This window comes from Tetrao urogallus, assembly GCF_951394365.1.
Source record: "Tetrao urogallus genome assembly, chromosome: 8".
NCBI lineage: Eukaryota > Metazoa > Chordata > Aves > Galliformes > Phasianidae > Tetrao > Tetrao urogallus.
Genome location: NC_136821.1, coordinates 27,184,848 through 27,205,901, shown reverse-complemented (window position 1 = coordinate 27,205,901; position 21,054 = coordinate 27,184,848). Strand labels below are relative to the sequence as shown.

General features: G+C 37.2%; 2 protein-coding genes across 2 annotated transcripts in view; both read right to left on the bottom strand.

Annotated features, from left to right (window-relative positions):
- Positions 1-1,703: 1,703 nt before the first annotated feature.
- On the bottom strand, positions 1,704-2,926 carry LOC306949387 (uncharacterized protein C2orf66; the record flags this gene model as incomplete). The annotated part of the gene is made up of 2 exons (XM_079539251.1): positions 1,704-1,886; positions 2,804-2,926. The coding sequence occupies 2 exons, from the start codon at positions 2,924-2,926 to the stop codon at positions 1,704-1,706; spliced, it is 306 nt and encodes a 101-aa protein (XP_079395377.1).
- Positions 2,927-15,789: 12,863 nt separating this feature from the next.
- Positions 15,790-21,054, bottom strand: part of PGAP1 (post-GPI attachment to proteins inositol deacylase 1) — a gene marked incomplete at both ends in the record, with an annotated part of 29,785 nt that continues 24,520 nt past the window's right edge. The window contains 5 exons of the mRNA XM_079539138.1: positions 15,790-15,928; positions 17,203-17,307; positions 17,666-17,886; positions 18,900-18,950; positions 19,827-19,959. Coding sequence (XP_079395264.1) covers positions 15,790-15,928; positions 17,203-17,307; positions 17,666-17,886; positions 18,900-18,950; positions 19,827-19,959 — 649 coding nt within the window. The remainder of the gene's footprint in view (positions 15,929-17,202; positions 17,308-17,665; positions 17,887-18,899; positions 18,951-19,826; positions 19,960-21,054) is intronic.

Sequence of the window (21,054 nt, the reverse complement as noted above, 5' to 3'; positions counted from 1 at the left end):
CGCGCTGCCGCGGTGCGGCCCGGACCCCGCAGCCCGGGCTTGCGCGGCTCCGCCGTCCCCCGGGAGCCGTGCCGTCCCTCACACGGCCGGGAGCCCACGGCGTCCGGGGAGCGCGCCTCCACAGTGCGAGGGCCGCTCGGAGGGGTGCCCAGGCGTTCATCTCCCCGCAGAGCGGTAGGCTGCTGGTAAAATAATATCTAACGCCCTCCCCGCCCGCATCTCACACCGCCTAGCTCCGGGAAGCCGGAAGGTCACGTTTATTTACCTATTTTGAACAAGGGTGGTATTCCCCGTTTATTTGGACATAAACACAGCCAGCGCTGCCCCCAAGCACCACGCGTAACACCAACGGACAGCAAATGGGGATGGCAGCGAGGCGGCCCGCCTCAGGGCGAGAGCTGGGGCGGAGGGGACCTTTAAACTGCCGGCGAGCAGGGAAGAAGGCAAGGCGGCAGCACTTCGCCGTGGAGGTGAGCGCCTGGCGTGAAGTCCGAAAGCTAACACCTGAAAGAGAGGGGAAACAAGGGCGTGAGGCACGTCGCGAAGCACTCAGCGCAGCACCCTGCTCTGACCACGGCGACCAGACCCCGCTCCTAAGGTTGGAGGGAACCGTGGCCGTGCTGAATTACACAGCACCGATTCCTGCGGTAGTTCTCTCAGCACTGCTGTAGCATGGCAGAGTGACAGCATCCCTGCTCGCGTCCAGTCCTAACCTATTCGTCATGCACAGAGCTCACTGTACCGGGCTTTTTTTTGTGTTGGATTTGTTTACTGAGAATAACTTGGTAAAAAAGAAAACTTGGGTATTAACATCTGAACGCCATCTTGACTGTTACTCTTAAAAAGAGGAACAGTAGAGCTGTACCTACAGTTCAGGAATAGAAACAGTTAAGCAGACCTAAAAATCCAAAGCTGAACACTGATAACAAATTAATCTCTGTCAAACACTGCACAAATCACCTAAGTTCTTACATTCGAATCTGACTGAGATCTTCACCTACTTATAAAACAGGAGAAAACAATTGTTAGCCTTTCTTCACAATCAGCAGTATTCACTGACTTTCAAAATGAGCTACAAGATCATTTATTTGCTACAGAGTATAGCTGTGCGTAGATAAAACAGCTCAGAAGTACTTGCTATAAGCTGAGGCTGCATTTATTAATAATTCAAAGTTCGGCCCTCTTCACCTTTATTTCGTATTTATGGAGAAGTGTGAATGAGCTCACAATTACTTTATTCAACCTTCAATTTTAGTGGTAGAAGTAAAAGAAACAGTATGCACAGACAGATACAAATACCATATGCTTTGTTAGTGCAGTATCTTACGTATAAATGCATTTTGATACATGCATGACAGGAAACCAATAGTCTCAATTTATCATTTATATAGATAAGTTGGGTTTTCTTTAGTATCTGTACATTTTCAACATCTTTCTCCAAAAGAAAATAAAAATAAGACCACAGGCTACGTAGATCTGCACAAGCACAATGTGTGCTGTTACAGAAGCAGTAAATACCTCACATATCTCAACCTCGTCAATTTCAAAACAACTTCAGGCATGAGTTAAGGTGTCACACTTAATTGCATCTGAAGAACAAGGTGTTTTTATATGTCAGATGGAATTGAGAATTGCTTGAAACTCAAGGATTTCCCTGGCTTACATGTAAAAGCATCCTCTTTTACCTTGGTCGGCAGCATCTTTTAGCCTTTCAAGTCATTTGGAAAAGAATTTTTCCTTTCTTCATAATCTGCAAACGCAGAAGCAATGGGATCTGAGTAGAACATGACCGGCCTTGGTCCTTCATTGTTCACAGTGAAAGTAGCTGGGAAATTTCTGAGATCGAGACCTCGACCGGAAAAGTATGCCTGGAGTGTTCTGAAAAACTGAACATATTTCATAAGTGAAAAGTGAGTATGCCCAACTGATTGATTATTTCTACTGAAACAATCCCCTCCTATCTGGGATGAAATTATCTATTTTGATCATAAACTGCTGTGATATAAGCAATATAATTCGGACATGTCCGATCTGTCCATGGCTTTACATCTTATGTGCTGTTCCAAGACCACCAACATTTCACTGGTAGTCTGTGTTCTTCACTGAGCCACAGAGGATTCAGGCCATAACCTTTACGAAGTAGATATGGCAAAACTCTTGCTGAGGGCAAACAGTACCTCTTAGAGTACCTTTAGTACCTTTAACAGCATGGAATGTTCTCTAAGAGCTAGCAACGGTGCACAATTGATGTGAATTGGCCCTTTAGATTGCTTGAAAGTAGGAAAATTTAGTCAGTTCTCCTTTAAACAGTTGTAAAAACTGTGGGAAACTGATTTTTCCCCCCTCACAAATTCCTTATGAGATCTTGCAAACGTTGCCTTAATTATATTTCCTCAGCTCCTAATTAATTTTTAGATCTTCAGCCACTGTTCACAAGGATGTGTCAAATGGAAACGTGCTTAAGATGCAGTGTGTAACCAGCAGTACACTTTCAAGAGAAACATAATAATCTCTCTTCTTCAGGTTCATAAAAGCAGCAGCAGTATAATCTAACTAAAACTGCTGAAGATGTGAGCAAGTTACATGCATTACTGCACGCCGAGAATGCATCTTCAGTTAAGGGGTACATGTGCACTGAAGAATGCTCAGCCACTTGTACTTACTATGTCAAGTGCATGGTTACTAAACCCTCTTGCCATTAAATTTAATGGGCAAAAATTATTGTGATGGAAAATGAAAAAAAAAAAAAAAAACCAAACCAAACCACAAAACTTAGACTTTGTTTCTTGCAGCATTTCCTTACCAAGTCTCTGTTTCTAGGATTATCTAGAGGTTTCCATTTTTCTTCTGGTTCGAAAGGAGCACCCTTTGTCAGTCCTCTGACAGCCAGCACTGCATATAGTCCCAGGAGCACCACTTTCCACATGTCGAAGAGATGAACAGACTATCTGCAAGAAGGACAAAGAACCAGCCCTACAGAACTGTCACCACCACCAAAGAAAGCAATGCAGAGCAGTTCTGGAAATCACTCATCCATGGCAAGGAAAATCTGCTTACTACAGATTAAATCTGTGTGCCATGAACTTTCTAGGTTCTGTGCTAATGTACTAGGAAGTAAATAAGCGTTTCCCATATCAAAGTTACTTCTAGATACTGGTTTCTTTCTGGAAGGGACCGGTTTGATGCTTAGGAGAGGATATTTCCATTTTAAACTTACATTTGCAATTACAATACAACCATTTTCACTGGCTGAATAGTTAAAGCGTCTAGTCTACAGGCTCCAAGGATAATGCAAAACTGTGGCCTGAGATCCAGATAGCTCAATTTTTAAAACTGCACAAAAGGAGAATGTACTACATATATTAATAAGTGTAATAATAGCACAGTCTGGCATAAGATACTGGAGAACAGTTTCACACCTTCAGTCAAGAAAAAATAAAAAGATAATCACATTCTACCTTTCACTCTCTTTAAAATAAAGCTTACCAGTGAATCTTGCTCTGGCTTGCCCTTCTTGCTTAGTCTCCTTGTGATCTGTGAATGAACTGATCTCTGCACTTATATTTCTAGTGGACTGTAGGTGGGTGTCAGTGACGTTAGCAGAAGTTCAAAAATACAGTAATGATTCCATTTCCATCCATGACATAAAGACCCTTGAAAATTTCATCTTTAATACTCTTAAGACCTGTTGCTATTGAACAGTGCAGTGCAAATTCCTCCTCCTAACGCTGTATTGCAGAAAATTGGCGGTAAGCATAGAGGAAGTTTAAAACTATTTCCAGCAGAGAGAGCAGAGCTGTATCAAAATACTGGTTTTAATTGAAAATAATTTTTGGTATCTTTAGAAAGGTGACAAGTAATTACGGCTGGTAGAATGGTTTCCAAGCAAGATGAGATATAGATCATTTTCTTGATGCTGGAGAGAGAGAAAAGCAGAGACTGTTTCCAAATTCATAGTATTTTAATTAAAGTGTTGCTTTCCTACCCTGATTTTATCAGCAGTCAGTATCCTCCAGTGATGCTACAAGCTAAGACAAAGCCTGCAAAAACAACTATGTTAATTTGTCTTGGCCTTATTTTGTAGCATCCTCTAGCTCAATGCTGCTTGATTTTTTTTTTGCCTATACATTCATTGCACACTTCTCTCTCCTATTTAAGAGATATTTTGGTTAGTATAATAAGATAGATCTCTAAACAGACATTTTAAAACTAATTTTTTGTTAAGATAAATCTTTATCCTACCCCTACTTTCATAGGGTAAAAAATTCCCAGCAGTATTAGTTTCATAGTTGCAGTAATCCATACAAGTATAATTTGTGCTATTCAGCTTGTATATTATTCTAAACCTAAATTCTAAAGGTTGAAATTAAAAAAAAAAAAAAAAAAAAAATCACTGAAAAACAATAATATTACAAAATTATTATATATTCATCAAACTCAATCAGTTACTCCTGTCAAAATGGAACTTTCTGATAACAGACTCATCAATAGTTCATAGACTCATCAGTGCCAGAATAGCATTAGCAAGAGAAAAACCAGTAAGGAAACTTTCTTATTTCCTATTTTTTTCAGGTATTCACTACTTTCCAGTTCCATTTTGTTAGACAAAAACATGAGTGTTTTCATCTGCTTGCTAACAACATGGGATGCAAGTTATTTTTCTACTCGAGCTTCAGGACTGTGCGGACAGTTAGGGAATTACTGAAAGCATATTTTTGCACCATTTATCCTGCAAAACACAAACCTTGACCAGTCCTTTCTTGTTGAAAAAAAAAAAAAAAAAAAAAAAAAAAAAAAGTATCTCTCTTCATCACGTCAAACTGTGAGATATCTTCAATTTTGCACAACCCAATGTCGTTCCAAAATTACAAGCCGAAACTGAAAGAGCACAGAAACCAGTTTGCATAATGTTCCAATACAGGAACACTGTTTGACATTTTCATCTAAAATCAGAGTAAAGTAGTATAATGTATCTCTTTACTTGAAAAACAGGCTTTGGTTGGTATATTTGGTTTGGGAACCATTCCTAGCCTACTCCAGCCTACATATTTAACAACCATCATGCCATGATCCTCTGCATCTCAACTCCCTGTCCATAAAATGAGGACTTCCCAGTGAAATAACATCTATAGGCAAGTTTTATCCTTCTCATCAGGTATCCACAATTGTGCGTAGCTCAGAATTTAGCAGTAACATCCCACAGCAGTCTTCTGATTTCCTTAGCTTTGTGTAAAGCTGCTGCCCTCCAGTTATTTAAGCCCAGCTGCTTTTGTTGGTTTTGTTTGATTTTATTGCCAAAAGATGATGTATTTTATTTATATTTTGGGTTTTTCAGATTAAATGCCCTTAGTCTTGTGCTGAGTTAAGATATCAAACGGAAATTACAGAAAGATTAAAACAGAGAGTACACTCATTTCCCAATCCACCTGCCTCGAAGGTCAATTGTAAAGAATCTTAAGAACAAGCTACCTCTCAAGTTCTGAAGGAAAGAACCGATTTGTATAGCATTTAAAAAAAGAGAGGAACTGCATAACCAGACACAAGGAGAATTAACTGTTTTTCTTAGTGATAGAAGAGCAGATGTAAAATACAGTTATGAAGGGAAATAGCAGGTGTGAATTTTATGATGATAATGCAATTTTAGATGTTTTAATGAACAGCTTAAAAAAAAAGCATGACAACATCCTAACTTCTTTCCTACATACAGTTCAGTTACTCAGCAGCCACTTCAGGGCCACCACCTTAACTGGCAGGGAGACCTTAAGGTAGAACACCTAATTACTTATGATCAAGGGAACTTAGAATAGTTGTTTGGGATTCTCCTTTCTTTCTCTCTCCCAGATAGGAATCTGAACGATCTTCTCTCCACAAAACTTGCTCCTGTTGAAGAATATTTCTTAATCTTCCTCATCATGACTTCAATTGCTTTCTGTCAGTCTCAGCTTTCTTTTTGCTGAGACTCCAGTCTCTGCAGCCAGAAACTCGGTTCAGAATTTTATTTCTGGTGCTTCCTGAATAAATTCCAAAACTGAGATATACTGAAACATCAGCTGATAACATTTCACCAAAGTGATATTAACTTAAGAAAGAAAACCCAAAAATCTTCAGTCTTGATTCCTCTTACACTCAGTGTATAATCAGGTGGTCGGTGCACATTTGAGCCCTGTGTATATGCACAATCAGTATCTTTAAAGTGAAGAGGTGGCTTATTTTAAGACAAGAAACACACAGCTAAATTTGAAATTCCACCTAAATTTAGTCATAAGTCATTTTCTGTTTGAACTCTTTGATGGTACTCACTGTTAAGGTCAACAGGTCTCTAATCAGCTCTTTTCATTTACTTACCATCAAGTAAGCACAGGTGTACACACACAGCTTTACTTTCCTCCACTCTTGCCTTGGTAAATGCACGTCCAGTGCCCCATCTTCATTAGTCAGAGCCCAAGAACACTTCAGGTGGCAGACTGTCAGCACACAGCAGTGGTCAAGAAAGCACAGATGATTCAGTTCCGCTGCCTAAAAAACAGATCTTCCTAACCCGAATCCCATCCCACCAAGTTTATTTTAGACCCATTTATCTTAGAACTGTTTCTTCTCTACAACAGTTCATAATACTCGGCTATCCACATCATTTTGTTCCTTAATCATTTCACCAGTTTGAACATCTTCTGGAACTGATTTACTGTTTTGTAAATCAGTGTTTCGATACCAGCTATTTACCTCTTGTTTCTACTACACTGTCTTCTTCATAAATATTAATGTTCTCCCCCTGGGACTTCCTATCTTAGTTCTGACATCGCTGCTTCACACCATGACCACTGCAATTGCAGACATCCCTCAGTGTTGTTGGAGCAAAGTTTCAGCAGGCCGTTACAATTTGGTGTCAGACAGAATAGCCATAAAACAGATTGGTCAGTGCTGTTTGCTCAAACCCTTCCAAACCTCTGATCTTGATGTGATCACCTCTCCTCACAATCCTCCTTTCCCTCTCCAGGAGTGTTCACAAACTTATGTAATCAAGAAGAAGTGGTATTTTTCCTCGAGAGGCAATGACAGTAAGGGAAAGAAAAAAAAACAACTTGGTTTACAGTTTGGGCTTACATTTCAGTTCTTTATTTAACTTATATAAACAAATATCAAAAAGCCAGAACAGCAGCAGTTTTATTCCAGCCATTACTTTATTTTTACTTCAATTTTTTCATTCATTTGATTTACTCCAAAAGAAAGCTGTGGGGGATATGCAGTATATTCAACCAGTAAAGCATGTCGAGGACATCTGTAAATTTGCAGCAAGTGTTATTGCTTTAGGGCTGTTATGGTATCCCCTAACAGAATTCAGACAGGGAGGTTGACTGATGAAGCACGTGGATAATCAACAAATTCAATTAGAATGTATTTTCTATAAGTTGTCTTAAAAAAAAACCCTGAAAACTCTATAAACTTGTATTATTACTTTCTAAGCTAAAAGCATTTACACTAAAAATTATTAGATCTAAGTCTGCTAAAACTTAATGCCATTTTTTTCTTTGCCAATATGTTACAGTTCTTCCGAAGTCAAACATTAGTACACAATCATATTAATATACTATCAGTACACTTACACATATTGGACTACATTGATTCCTCCTTGGAGAACAGCACCTCGTTTTAATAAGCGCTTTCCAAGGCAGATGTCAGCGTCCTGCATTTTTCAATGTGATCAAATGTGATCAAAGCACTGGGTTTTTCTTAAATTGCCTATGTAGAAGCATATCTTCAATAAATCAAGTCCTTAGAAAGTTGCTGTAGTAATGACATAGTCGCTGTGGCATGGTAATACTTGAGTGTGTTTGCATTACCTTCTATGCTCACTGTGTTGCACATTCAGTCTCAAGCAAGTTCTCTCAAAACAGTAAAAGCCTTGTTCTAAAATGAGAGGCAAACTTAAATCTGATTAGGCTAGTTACAGAACAAGTTTCACACACACACGATGCTGTATATAAGCTACATTATTCAACAGATATTTTTTCCATTCTATTATATTTCCCATTCAAGATAGCAAGACAGATGTAAAAGCGTAATATGCACAAGTTAAGATATTGAGACAGGCTTCATCAAGCATGACCTTTACTGCATTCTGCTTAAGATGCGAAAAAAGGGAGTCCATTATGGAAAGCAATGCTCTAACCACAATGTTTTTGTTCACTGATTTTATTTTCTGCTTAGAGTCCCAAGTATTACAAGTTAGAAGGTAAAGCACCGAACTGCTCCACATCAGTACCTGAGCAAAGACTAAAGGCAGATGTTCATCACAACACTCATTAGCGTGTTAGTACAACAAATGTACAGGTAACATTCACAACACTCCACAGAGCATGATTGGTAAGTGGCACTTGGTGTGAATTACCACCATTTGTACTAATGCAACCATGTTAAAACACCATACAAAAATATACAGAAGTGTTCACTTAGCAAAGCTTGTACTATACAGTGTACTTTTATATCATGCACACTAGTGTATAAAAAAAAACAAAATAAAACATGTTAAAACAGTATGAATTATACACAACAGACATGGAAACCATCAAAACATGAAAGTCCCGGTGTAGCTCTCATTCAAGTTGCCCTTAATGAAAAAGGACCAGTATTTAAAAGCATAGTTTTGAATGACTCACACGAACAGCTTTCACTAATTTAAACATTAGCTGAAGATAGCTATATTCCAAGATTTTCTCAGCATCTCACGGGACAAAGACTTGGCTCAAGCTTATCACACAAAGCAGATGTATCTGAGAATTCAGTTATACCTCTTTTAATAAGCACAGTAATTTATTATAGTGTTAGCTAAACATTTAGTGATAAGACCATGTTAACAACTATAGACACCTGTAACTGTTAGAGTTAGCTCCACTTTAAATACCAGGCTTACAGTAGCTATATAAGAACTCAAAACAAGAAGGAAAAAAAAGTTAGGTTGCTTAGTAACTGATAAGATTTCTCTAAAAACTAACGCTTTTCAATGCTTTAAGCTTGCTTAACACAAACAACCATCAATCCCCAGTTGGTTGCCCATCACCCAAAATAAGTATTCTGTCCAACATTATTCTGTCTTTGTGCTTGGAAAAAAACAGTGAAAGGGCAACAAAGGAATTAAGTTACTAGGTTTGCACATTTTTTCTAGATTCATTATCATACATAAAAGCCTTAAAAGTAGCTTGGCCCTCTCAATGATTTTCACACTAGTATTCCTGTAGCCAGGAAGTCAACCATTACTAGGATGACTGGAACAACACCAGCACAGAACAAAGAAGAGACACATAGGTGACTGGAAAAAGTTCTAACAGTCCTGAACTCAGAGGCTACTCAAAGGAATCAGTAGGGCTGACAAAAACAAAAAATAAATAAATAAAAAATAAAAAAAAAACCACATGTTTTCTGTTATTCCACAATGAAAACAGCATTGCAGCAGCCAGATTCATGTTATATCTCAATAAAAGGAAGTTATAAACTGATTTGTATTGCCACCAATTACTGTGATGAGCTGAGATGAAATCATTTTGTGTGCACATCTCAACGTCTACAGCCCACTGATAGTATCCCAGATATGACACCTTTATTCAAGAACAAGTTTTACTTAGTACTATTGCTGGGAATAAAAAAGAATTTTGGGGATTTTGTTCAAAATATACAATCATAGAGAAGTGGCTTTCCCTCAATTTCCTCATGCTAAACAGTAAGAATTCCATTTTATTTTTTACTACATCAAAGCAGGATTTTAAGAGCATGAATATTTCTTTCTGATGATTTAAGAGCAGAACTTGTTTTTTCTAACTTATACATTGTTCCTAAAACATGAAATTCCTTATTCAAATGTCTGAAAGCTCGCAAACAAATGCATCTCTGCCTCTCAACTCTACCACTTTGAGTAGATGTTGATGCTTAATGACTAAAATAAAGTACTTTGCTTGAGCTACAGTTTCAAAGAAAATAAAGTAAATTTGAAAAATTCCGACAAAGATTTAGAAGATGACGTGAATTTTTCTTCCTTCATTTTCTTTGCCATTATAGAAAGAAATGAGAAATTAAGGTCAGCTAAAGTTTCCTGCCTTTGGGTGGTGTGATTCCAAACCGTAAGTGCATTGCACTTCTCATAAACCTTAATGCCTGTAAATGTAGTTAAAAAAAATAAAATTAAAAATTAAAAATGACTTTCCTCAAACCAATTATCAGTATGATTCACACGACTACCTTTGACTTCAAAAAAAGAAAAATAAGGCTACACAAGCTCACAGGCTACAGTTAGTGTGTATTCATTTAGTGGTTTAAGGCACACGGTTGTGGGTTCAGTTGTTTTGTGGTGGTGCTGTTTTGGTGGTTTCAAGTCACAGTCACAGTGAGGAATTCCACATTTTCAGTTTTGGTCTGGCATTCACTATGCATCTCAGGTCTACTTTTGCAGACTTCTGTAAAATATTTCAGTTGTCAGGTACTGGTGTCTAATACTGTTTTCACACTTAGAGTGACATGAATGGGAAATAGAGAAGCCCGAGTTGATCCCAAAAGAGTGCTTTTAACATTTAAAAAAGATACCCATCTAAACATTTAATATAAGCCCTGAAGTAATTTAAGAATTTGGAGGAAAGCAAAGTCTTCATTGGTAGTTCAATGAGCATGATAAACTCCAAAAAAGCAACAGCCTACAGGACAGACAGATCTTCACTACATCATCTGCAGTGCCTGCTATTACTGCAAACCTCTAGATTTGTGCTACAGCAGAAGGATGGAGCAAATGAAGGATAACTCTATATGGAAGGAGCAATTGGAATAACGTACTGCAATGTAACAAGCTTTTGTGTACCATTCCCAAACTTCAGAGAGACAAAATTAGCTCTGATACTACACATTTCCAAGAGAATTTAGACCACAACCCATCAAGAACCGCAGAGAAATCGAGCTTAAAAGATCTTTTATGAGAGATTGACTTGCAAAACCTGCATGCATATAAGAACATAGAATGATCCCCTAAATCTTAAAACAACTTGCAGTCTAAATGTCACAGCTTTGACTTTGGTTTCTAGGCTATAATGCCATGAGCACATATTTGAAGCAGTTCCACGCTTAGACATAACTAAAGAACTGAAGTGGTGGGCACACTTCAGTAGAAGTTATAGAATTTTCTAAATACTCATATTTGTTTTAAAAAAATGGAATGCTTATAATAAGATTAAATGTATACTTATTATTTTACCTTTCAATGTCCCAATTAGAAGTTTTGAATACATTCTTCCATAAATAAAAAATATATATTTGTAATAGGTTTGTCAAATAAACTTTAAGAGACTTCAAGTATTTTACTATGAATACTAGCTTATAGCTCTAGGAAAAGGTAGAAAAACTATTTTACTCTGACATCAAAAATGAATCTGCTTCTCAACTGTCACTCATTGGTACACTTTTGCAGAGGTATGTAAGAGCAGCACACAGCTTTGGTGACAGAAACACAGCTCCCCTAAAGGTATGGTGATGGAAGATTTAAAACCACTTACGGTGCAGTGCTAAGTGCTTATAAAGGCTAGTTTGATCATGTCTCCCTAAAAAGGAGATGTAAAGAGCCAAACCTGAAAATTAAGCAATTAACATTCACCATGACATGTAAAAAGCATTGACCTCAGTCTCTTCAGCAGCTAACAGTTTTCTACTGGCTTGGTGAGTTGAAACAGCAGCACAATTACTGTACACACACGATCACTGCCTTCAAAACCATTTTCAGTAGCTCAGGGCATTAAGGGTCTATAAATGGCTGCACTTTTCCTCAGTATAAACAAACAAAACTTGTTCCTTATCAGCACACTCATCAATGCATTGAACTAAACTTCATCAACTTGATCAAAAAGGCTTCCCAAATATTCATTTTATGCACAGGCAACAAATCAGCTTTGTTCATCCTGTCAAGATCTGAAGGAAATATATCAGACTTTAGGGGAAAAAAAAGCTAAGTGACAGGTTTACAACCTTGTTACTGGCAAACAGATGGAAAATTAGACTTTATATCAAATACCAACCTATAAAATAATGCTTTTCGTTGCCTCTTGTTTGTTTACTTTCAGTATCAAGGTATTATTATTATTATTATTATTATTATTTTTTTAAGAATGACTTTAAGGATGGCCCAGGTAGTTAAAAAGCTCTCTTTGGCACACAGGTAGCCCCCATTCTTTCTGCAATACAACTACACTTGTCAGCTTTGTTGATTTCATTTTAACTTTGCAAATGAGTACTTTGGAATAAATTTCTATACGTACCAGCTCAAAAAAAGAAACCAGCAGAGCAGAACTTCAAGTATTAGAAATAAAATCAAATGGCATTTCATTTACTGTCGTTGGTTTTTTTCCTTACGTAACAACAACAACAACAACAAAAAAAAGACAAATCCCCTTTTCAGATGATGCAAAAACGTGACATTCTGCAACCAGCTTTAAATCAATCCTGCAAATATCACCATTTGTAGTTCCAGTTAAGAAATAACACCTTTTCCTTACCTTACAAATACAAATATTTTGTGAACTGATAGCTATAGGTATAGCTATTACTGCAGCATAATAAGAAAGAAAGATTCTGCTCCACTTAGTGACATGTGGTACTCTGGTTTTTTTTTTTTGTTTTTTTTGTTTTTTTGTTTTTTTTTTAATCCCTTTCTAACAGCTTACAAAAACATAAGGGAGGCACACATTATTATTTTGATTGTCTCCTGACATACGAGCCAAAAAGTCTTTGTTTTACATGGTATGATCGCCACGTAAACGAGGCAAACATCCACAGTGGTTCTGCAGAATTAGTATCTCAACTTCTAAAAAGGAACAGAACAACAAACTTAGATTGGGAGTTAGCAGAGATGCTCCTTTCAGCATGGAGCTTTAAATCATCATGAAATAGCTTGTCTTGATCTTCTCCAGTAACTTCAGATAGTTTAAAGTTGGAAGAGTAAACTGGAATTTTGATTTAAAGGTATTGAGAGAATGTATTTCCCAAAAGCTGCTTTATAAATGTCCACTCATACAAAAAGATGCTCTAGTAATATTTATACTTTGTCATACAGCCAATTAAAAATGTGGGTTAGCCCACATTTCTGCTGAGACTGTAATGAGGGAGGTGGCCGAACTAGAAATCTGTAGAATAGAAGTCTTTTCTCCAAAAGTACAATCACACTATTTATCTGAAAAACTATTTTGGAAACCTATAAAATCTTTTCTTAGAATTGGATGAATTGACATTTGTCCTAATCCCCTCTACTGATTATACAGGGAATCTAGCTGAGATTAGAACCCTCATCTCTCAAACGGCAGTTAGACAGTCCTCAGTCACTGCAAAACCTCAGTGCACATCTCTGAGAGCACGTTTTTCACCTAGCAACGATACACAAAGCATACAAAATCCAAATTTGCAATAAGACTACCTACTTCTTCCCCCTATGAAAGTGAATGACCTTTGGAAAAGGAAGCATCAACAGAAGAGTGAGAAAAGTCTGAATACCTCAACAGACCTGGGATCTCAGACTAAGGATTATATCATTCCATTCCTACCTACGCCTTCAAAATCATATAAGAATCACTACGTAACATTTTGTAACCCATTTCATGAGGAATGATAGCAACATCAACAAAATTCCCAGCTTAGAAGAATACCATTAAATAAGAAAAATGGTGTTACTCTATGCTGTTGTGATTTGGTATGTTTCATGCACCGCCAGATTTTGGAAGTTACCACATCTTGGGACTGTTTGCTCTCCTTATTCTGATCATTCCACCAACAGCTCCAACAAATGGGTTCACGCATGAAGAAGTGATAAAAATGGCAAGCCAAAATAGGAAGCAAAATACAGTAGTAGGCCAAAGGGACCATGAATGCCAAGGAAATGATCTTTCACTGAAATCAGACCTTTGCACATTTTACAGATGGCCTTTTACCAACTCCACTGCAGTTCTGTCACTGTCCATCACACTAACAGCCACCTGAAAGTAGGAAAACTATTCTTCTGTGCCTGAAAAGAAACCTCTAGGCTAAATCAAGCTACAAGTATATATGGACACAAATTATCTTATATACATATACTGTAGCATACATTTGTTTAGACAGTACCAGGATATAATACAATTAACTTCTCTGATTTACTAACACTATGCACATGATCTAATCTTGTCAATAGGATGTTAAGACTTGAAGATCAGCAGGTAGGTTACTGACAGCAGTAACAGGTGGTTTGGTTAACTACAATTGAGAGTAGTTCTAATGACTAAGTGATAGCTTGAATAGTTGATTGGTTTATAAGACAGAATAGGTTCATTTTCAAAGTCACTGTGTGAATTAATAAGTCTTTTCAGGCAGCTCAGATGAATTAACTCTAAGAACAAGCTAGAACTAACTGAGGCACTTCAGGCAAGAATAACAAGATTAAACCAATGGGTCAGGCTCTACCTCTATATGAAGAATACACTCAATTGACAGTAGGTAGCAGATTTCCTGTTATTATCCATATTAGGTAATCAAGCTGGCATAGTAATTCCATACGAAGATGACATATTTCAGACAGTGGAGACAGCTAACAAAGAAGCAAGTAGCACTCATCTCTACATGGAATCAATACCTCATTTTAAATAACATAACGGTTAGTGTGATTTCTTCTGTTGGCAAAACACATGCCAGGAGATAGAATTCCTTACACACAGCTATTCTAGGCATCGTTGTAAATGGCAGTCACTAGCATCTAGGCACTAAGATAATTCTTTATATAGAGCTAATAATTACAGACAGTTTTTTGTACTACCTAAGAGCTCACCCACAGAAGGAAGTTAGCACAGTATGGCAAGGCGTGGATTTATATGTTGTAGCTATTTCATACTAAATTACTGTATGGACATTTACCATGAGACGAAGACTCTCCATTTACAATAGGAAAGAACAAAGAACCCTGCCTTGGCTATCTGGAAACTGCAGTATAGCAACCCTAGTGTCAACTTGCATCATACCTTAAAATTTGCTACCTCCTACATATGGATGAGGTCTAAGGAGTCATTTCTGAATTAACAAAATTCCAACAAAATTGGCAATGTTTTAAAACAACATTACAGCCAGTTGTTTATGAATCTGCTGGTAAGCTTCCAGAATAGAAAGCCACACAAACTGTCATTGTTTTCTCACTCTCACAAAAATGAAAATGTTTAAAACTGTCATTAATCTCTCACTCATTTAACAGTAATTGAACAAGTAATTTGCTAGAAATAACAGCTCTATAGAAGCAGTACATTCTGATTTGACTAGATACAAGTGTGACAGCTTTTAAATGTAGCATAAAATGATTGAAAGTATACTTGGCTGTGCAGTATTTCTGATAGTCACAGTGTGCTTGAAGTTTATTGAGTCTAACCAGCATACTTCTGACCTGCAAGAGAAGCAAGTCCAGAACATACGCACTGTACAGTGTACTGAGTAAAAAAAAGTCTATTTCAACTAAGAAATACAGTGAAATATCCAAGTGTCTGCAAGGCAAACGGAGTGTTGAGATGTAACATTAATACAACTCATGTGCTTACACACACACAGTTAATTCACTTAATTGTCACAGTCAGGAAATGAATACCATGAGAAACTTTCTAAGCAGCATGAACAGAACCAAAAGCTTCTCATAAAGTAATCGCATTTCAGCAATCTTTCCCATATAACACAAGTTATGTTGGTCTAGGCATTCCTTTGTTGAAATTTGTTCCCTCACCACCGTAACTTTCCAGGCTGCACTGTTCTTATGTAAAACCAATGTTACACAACACAACACAGCACATGTAGAAGAAGAGAAAAAGTTACAAAATGTGGTACTTTGTATAAATGCATTCGTCCGAAAGCCAACACTGCAACAGACAAAGGGAGTGGAACTTTGGCCGCAATCTTCAGGAGTTTGCTGTAAGGATATAAAGAAAAAATTGCCATTTTTGTGGCCATATGTGCAGGAGTCCAAATACCTTATTTCATTTTCTTTAGAAAATGAATGCATAGATCTCAAGGATTTGCCATTTTTAAAATAGGAAAAAAAAAGAAAAAAAAAAGACAGGCTCAATGGGAAATAATTGATATATAAGCAAGAGAAATTATGCAAAAAGGCTAATAAGATGTCATCTAACACTATTATTATGTAAATTTAGAAATAAATTATCAGGAACAGAAATATGCATTGTTTTACATCATTTGAGTTAACAAGTACTGGTCAAGAAGATAAACTACACTGTTCAGTATTAAGTTTTCTGAAGTCTAGATAGAGAATATCCACTGCTCCCCTTTCATCCATCAGATTTATGATTTCATGCTGGTTAGGCATGACTTCCTCTTGGTGGAACCATGCTAATCACTCCCGATTATTTTCTGCTCTTTCATGTGCTTGGAAACAATAACTAGGATTAGTTGTGGTGAACATTTAACACTTTTTTAAAAAACCAGCAGCAATTTGGGGTCTGAAAATATGATCACTATCATAATAAAGAAACACAGCCCCCTCAAGGAGAGTGATGGTATAAAAGCTGCATGCTCTTCAGCTGGAATTTCGTTTCTTTCAGTTCACCTATACATTTAAGTCCTGAGCTGAGATGGTTATAGTTTGCTATTACATGCTGCAGCATGCCCAATGATGTTTCTGTGGAGATACGAATCTGTGAGGCAATTTCATGCCTCACATTTTTCATGGCACAGTGTCTAATTTTATGTCAGAGGAAGAACTGCACAACCAAGTGCTCCAAACAAACCACGATGTGGGCATGTTTAAAAAAAAACCTCTCCCATAAGGAGAGGTTACGTGTACATAACTGTAACAGTTTGAAATCCACTTATCCTTTTAACTTCCAGATAATAATTTTTGAGATACAGTAGGATTCTGTAACATTTAGAAGGATTACATGAATGAATGAATGAAAAAAACACAGTTAAAACAAGTCTTTACGCAACTGATATTGTAGATATTAAATACTTTAAGTCTGCAAGGTAAATACAGGTGATTTTTCTCCACTTACCTGAACTACATTCATTTGCATCCTACCTAGTTCTTAAGACTTAAAACACGCGAGTTTATTCATCTCTGTGAAGGTTGAATAATTACAGAACTGTGAAGTGCAAATGAAGTTTTGACACATAAACTGACGTGGTAAGAAATAAACAGTAAAACAACTGGGGATTGGGCTACAGTACCTTGATTTCACTTCAGAAGCACTCGAATTCATGAGAATTTCTAAAATGCATACAAGTATAATAGCTGTAGCTCTACACGGGTCAGGGTCAAGTCTAGCACTGTACCTGCAAAAGAGTGAATTAGTTTTAAGGGCACGTTACTTCTAAACCAGGCCACCAGATAAAATCCAATTTGGAAGCACGGATGTGCTAACAACAATGAACATAAAATGAATAAGGCCATCCCCAGCTGCATTTAAATCATTTTTGAAATGTTACTTTCTTCAACATACCATTGGTTCTCTTAACATCTACTTATATCGTAACTAAAGCCAGTTTGCATAGAAAGAACAGTTAAAGTTAACGGCACTCTTCGATGCTATAATAAGGTAGACAATCTGAAGAACCAACTATTTGCAATTGTAAGCATCTTCAAAGGTTTGGATTCTTTTCTTCCACCCTTATTGACAATGTAAGAAGTTACCTGAGATTTTTTAACCAATAAACTAAAGATGGCAAGTTGAGCAGAACAATCCATGTGAATAAATTGAACACTGTAACATGGATCTTCAGACTGTTAGCAGCTTCAGGGGTTGTACTGCTTGAGACAGACTGTGTTGCTTCTGAAGTACTGTCTATCAAATCCTGTTTTTTGACTGTGCATCTAATGGAATTCTGTGAAGTTTCTTTTGAGCGCTCCAGTTCCTGAAAAAAAACCACAAAAAAAACAAGAGCATGCACTGGCTTGATAGAACCCATACAAAGGGACAAAGAAGGAAAAGCTATCCCTACAGTAGCATATGAGCTCTGATTCAGGAAAAAAAATATCTGCAATTTATCCCTCAAAAAGCCATCAAAAGCAAAGCTCAACAGTTCCACTATAAGGCATCCAGCAATTTCTCTTACACTAATAGTTTGTGTCTTTGGAAGAAAAGAATAGAGACGTTTAGGAGAGTAGAGATATCCTGACACCACTGCAGTGATAAGAAACGGAGTTCCTGGAAGGAGGAAGAACAGAATAAAAGAAATAATAAAGCATGTGGGCGAAAATCACAGGTGATCATTCATGGAAGAAATACAGGAGGTAACATAACTGGGAGTAAAACAGTAGCTCTAAGAATAAATAATAAAGACAAATTAGTAAGCTGGCAGATGCTACGTTTCAACGACTGAAAAAACTACAAGTGAAAGGTAAGAAAGATTATTTGGATATGGAAGAAGAGCAAGAGAGAATTTAAACTAAACATAAGGGAGACCCAAAAATTTCAAAGAAATTTGTCAAAACTTTTCCTTGCAGACTGCTTTTTTTTTTTTTTTTTTTTAACTGCAAAACAGAACAGGCAGATATTATACACAAGTATCCACACGCAGTTTGGATACTATACATTGAAGTAACTGAAAAAGGATCAGAAATGAAAATGCATGAAAACCAGCAATACTTTGCCTCTTCTTTCTGAACAGCTCCCAATTTACTGGAATCTTCAGACAAGTTCACACTGCAGTGATCTTGAACTGTGACTGCAATAATCACATATGACAGAAGGTGACATTTGTGTCCTATATTTTCATCATGCACACACTAAGCAAGCTCTGCAGCCACGTAGTTATCACAGCACAACATAGTAGTGCAGGACAGGATGATAATAATTTACAATGCACAGGTTTGCCAAACAGTTCTTGGTCATAGAATTTTGAACAGAAACAGTAAACACACTCACCCTATTCAGCACGTTTTGCTCTGCTCTTACATTCACACTCAGTTTTATGACCTGTAAGACAGATTCACTTTTTCAGTAAAGTTGCTTCACATGAAATCTGTAGCATACAAAAAAAATAAAGGGGCTAATTATTAATTGACTTTTTTTGTTTGTTTGTTTTTAACAGCTGGGGCCTCAATGGAGATCTCTCAGGTTCGAAGACCACAGAGAAATCCTGTTGCTCATGCTGTGCTTTCTGCTGCCACCTACCTACCTCAGACCACCTGCAGGCTGCTTCCTTTTGTACCCTTAACTCCCAGTCTTGTGCTCCCAAGGCTTCCCTAGAAACTAATGATAGCAGCTGTTTTAGCAACTCTATAGCCATAGGGTGAATCAGATACCTAAGTTAGACACTCTGATGCACAGAAGACCATGGAAACTGAATAGCAGGGACTAAATATGGATCCTCACAGCACCAGTCAAGGGATCAGATTAGACATATAACAAAAATTCTAATTCAATATAGCCACATATCCATCTTCCTCCCTTTACTTCAAAAGGACCTGTGAAGAGTATTCAAGAAAGTATTCTACAGAACATTCCTTCAGGACCTTCCTTCACTGAAGCTTTTGTTCAAGGAAGTTATTAGCCTTTGATTTTGTAACACGACATATCCATAAGATAAAAATTGCAACTAAATAATCATAGCATGCATATAGGACTGTAAATTTCTTTGAAAGAAGTATTATCAAAGCAACAAAATCATTCTAAGAAGTACAAGACAAAGTTGAAAAATTAAAAAAAAAAAAATTTCAAGTACCTAAATTGTAACATTTCTTTCAAGTATACAATATGCTAGCCTTCATTTTTTGCTTTTAACACTTTTAATTCAAAACATACAAAATTCTGACTTCATATACAAATTCAAAATGCTTAGCTTTTCAGTACCTTGAACAAGTATTGAAGATAAATAATGAATAGAGCAAATGCACCACAAGTGGTCCAGCTAACCAAAGCAAGGGACCCCACCATGCAGAGTCTTCTGGGTGTAATCAATTTAGCTTTCGAAAGTACAGTAGGTCTGAAAAAAGACAGAAGCACTCTCACACTTTGTAGTTTTGATGTCATTACAAGATTCCTAACAATCACTCTGTTTCACGAATGACTCAGGAGAAAGCATTGCTCCCAAATTGATGAAGCACTGAAAAAATAAGGTTAGACAAATATACACCAGCTGCCACATAAGCTACTTGACAAAACAACTTCATCAGACACCTTTCTGTAACTAACACATTATTAGTTACTAGCTTGTAACTAAGGCATTACTTTTACTTCACTGGGGGAACACAGCATACTTCTGTGAACGTAAAGCATTAGCTTATCCTAACTCTAGATCTACATAGTCACTTAGTTCTTCTTTGAGACAAAGAGAACCAGCACTGTATCATTACTGCTGCAAGCTGCACGTTCAAGTGACTCCAACTGCAAACATTTCATACTCTGTGGTCTTCAAAGGTAGCACAGCAGCATGCAACAATAAGCTTGCAATATTAATTTTGTGACATTCATCTCAGACAGGAATTTCTGCTTGCTCACAGCATGAGCGACATAGGAAAGCTTATTGGGAGTCCCAGCTTTCCAGAAGATATTATTAAGAGACAAGGATGAAACTAGAATGACAAAGATGAGATAGAAAAATGGAGGAATGCCATGGGGAAGATAGTGCAATATCTATAATTTCTTTGAATTTCACTGAACATTCCAGCATTAAAATAGACAGTGAAAATGGGAAAAAAGCGTTATTTGGAAAACATCTTAAAAGCTTTTGCAACAAATACTGAAAATAACCACAAAGAGAATCATAGAATCATAGAATCCTTAGAGTTGGAAGGGACCTTTAAAGATCATCTAGTCCAATTCCCCTGCGATGAACAGGGACATTACAGCTAAATCAGAGGTTGCCCAGGGCCTGATCCAGCCTGGTCTCCAGAAACGGGGTATCAACTGTATCTCTGGGCAGCCTGAGAAGACTACTTGACAGGAAAAAAACTCCACAGACAGCTAATGACAAATTATTTGCTGCTGGCCACATCAGAATGTTTTCAAATACTGAGCCGAAGCCAAACGAATACTATTCCACTTTAGAGAGATTTATAAATCATCTTTTTTTTTTTTT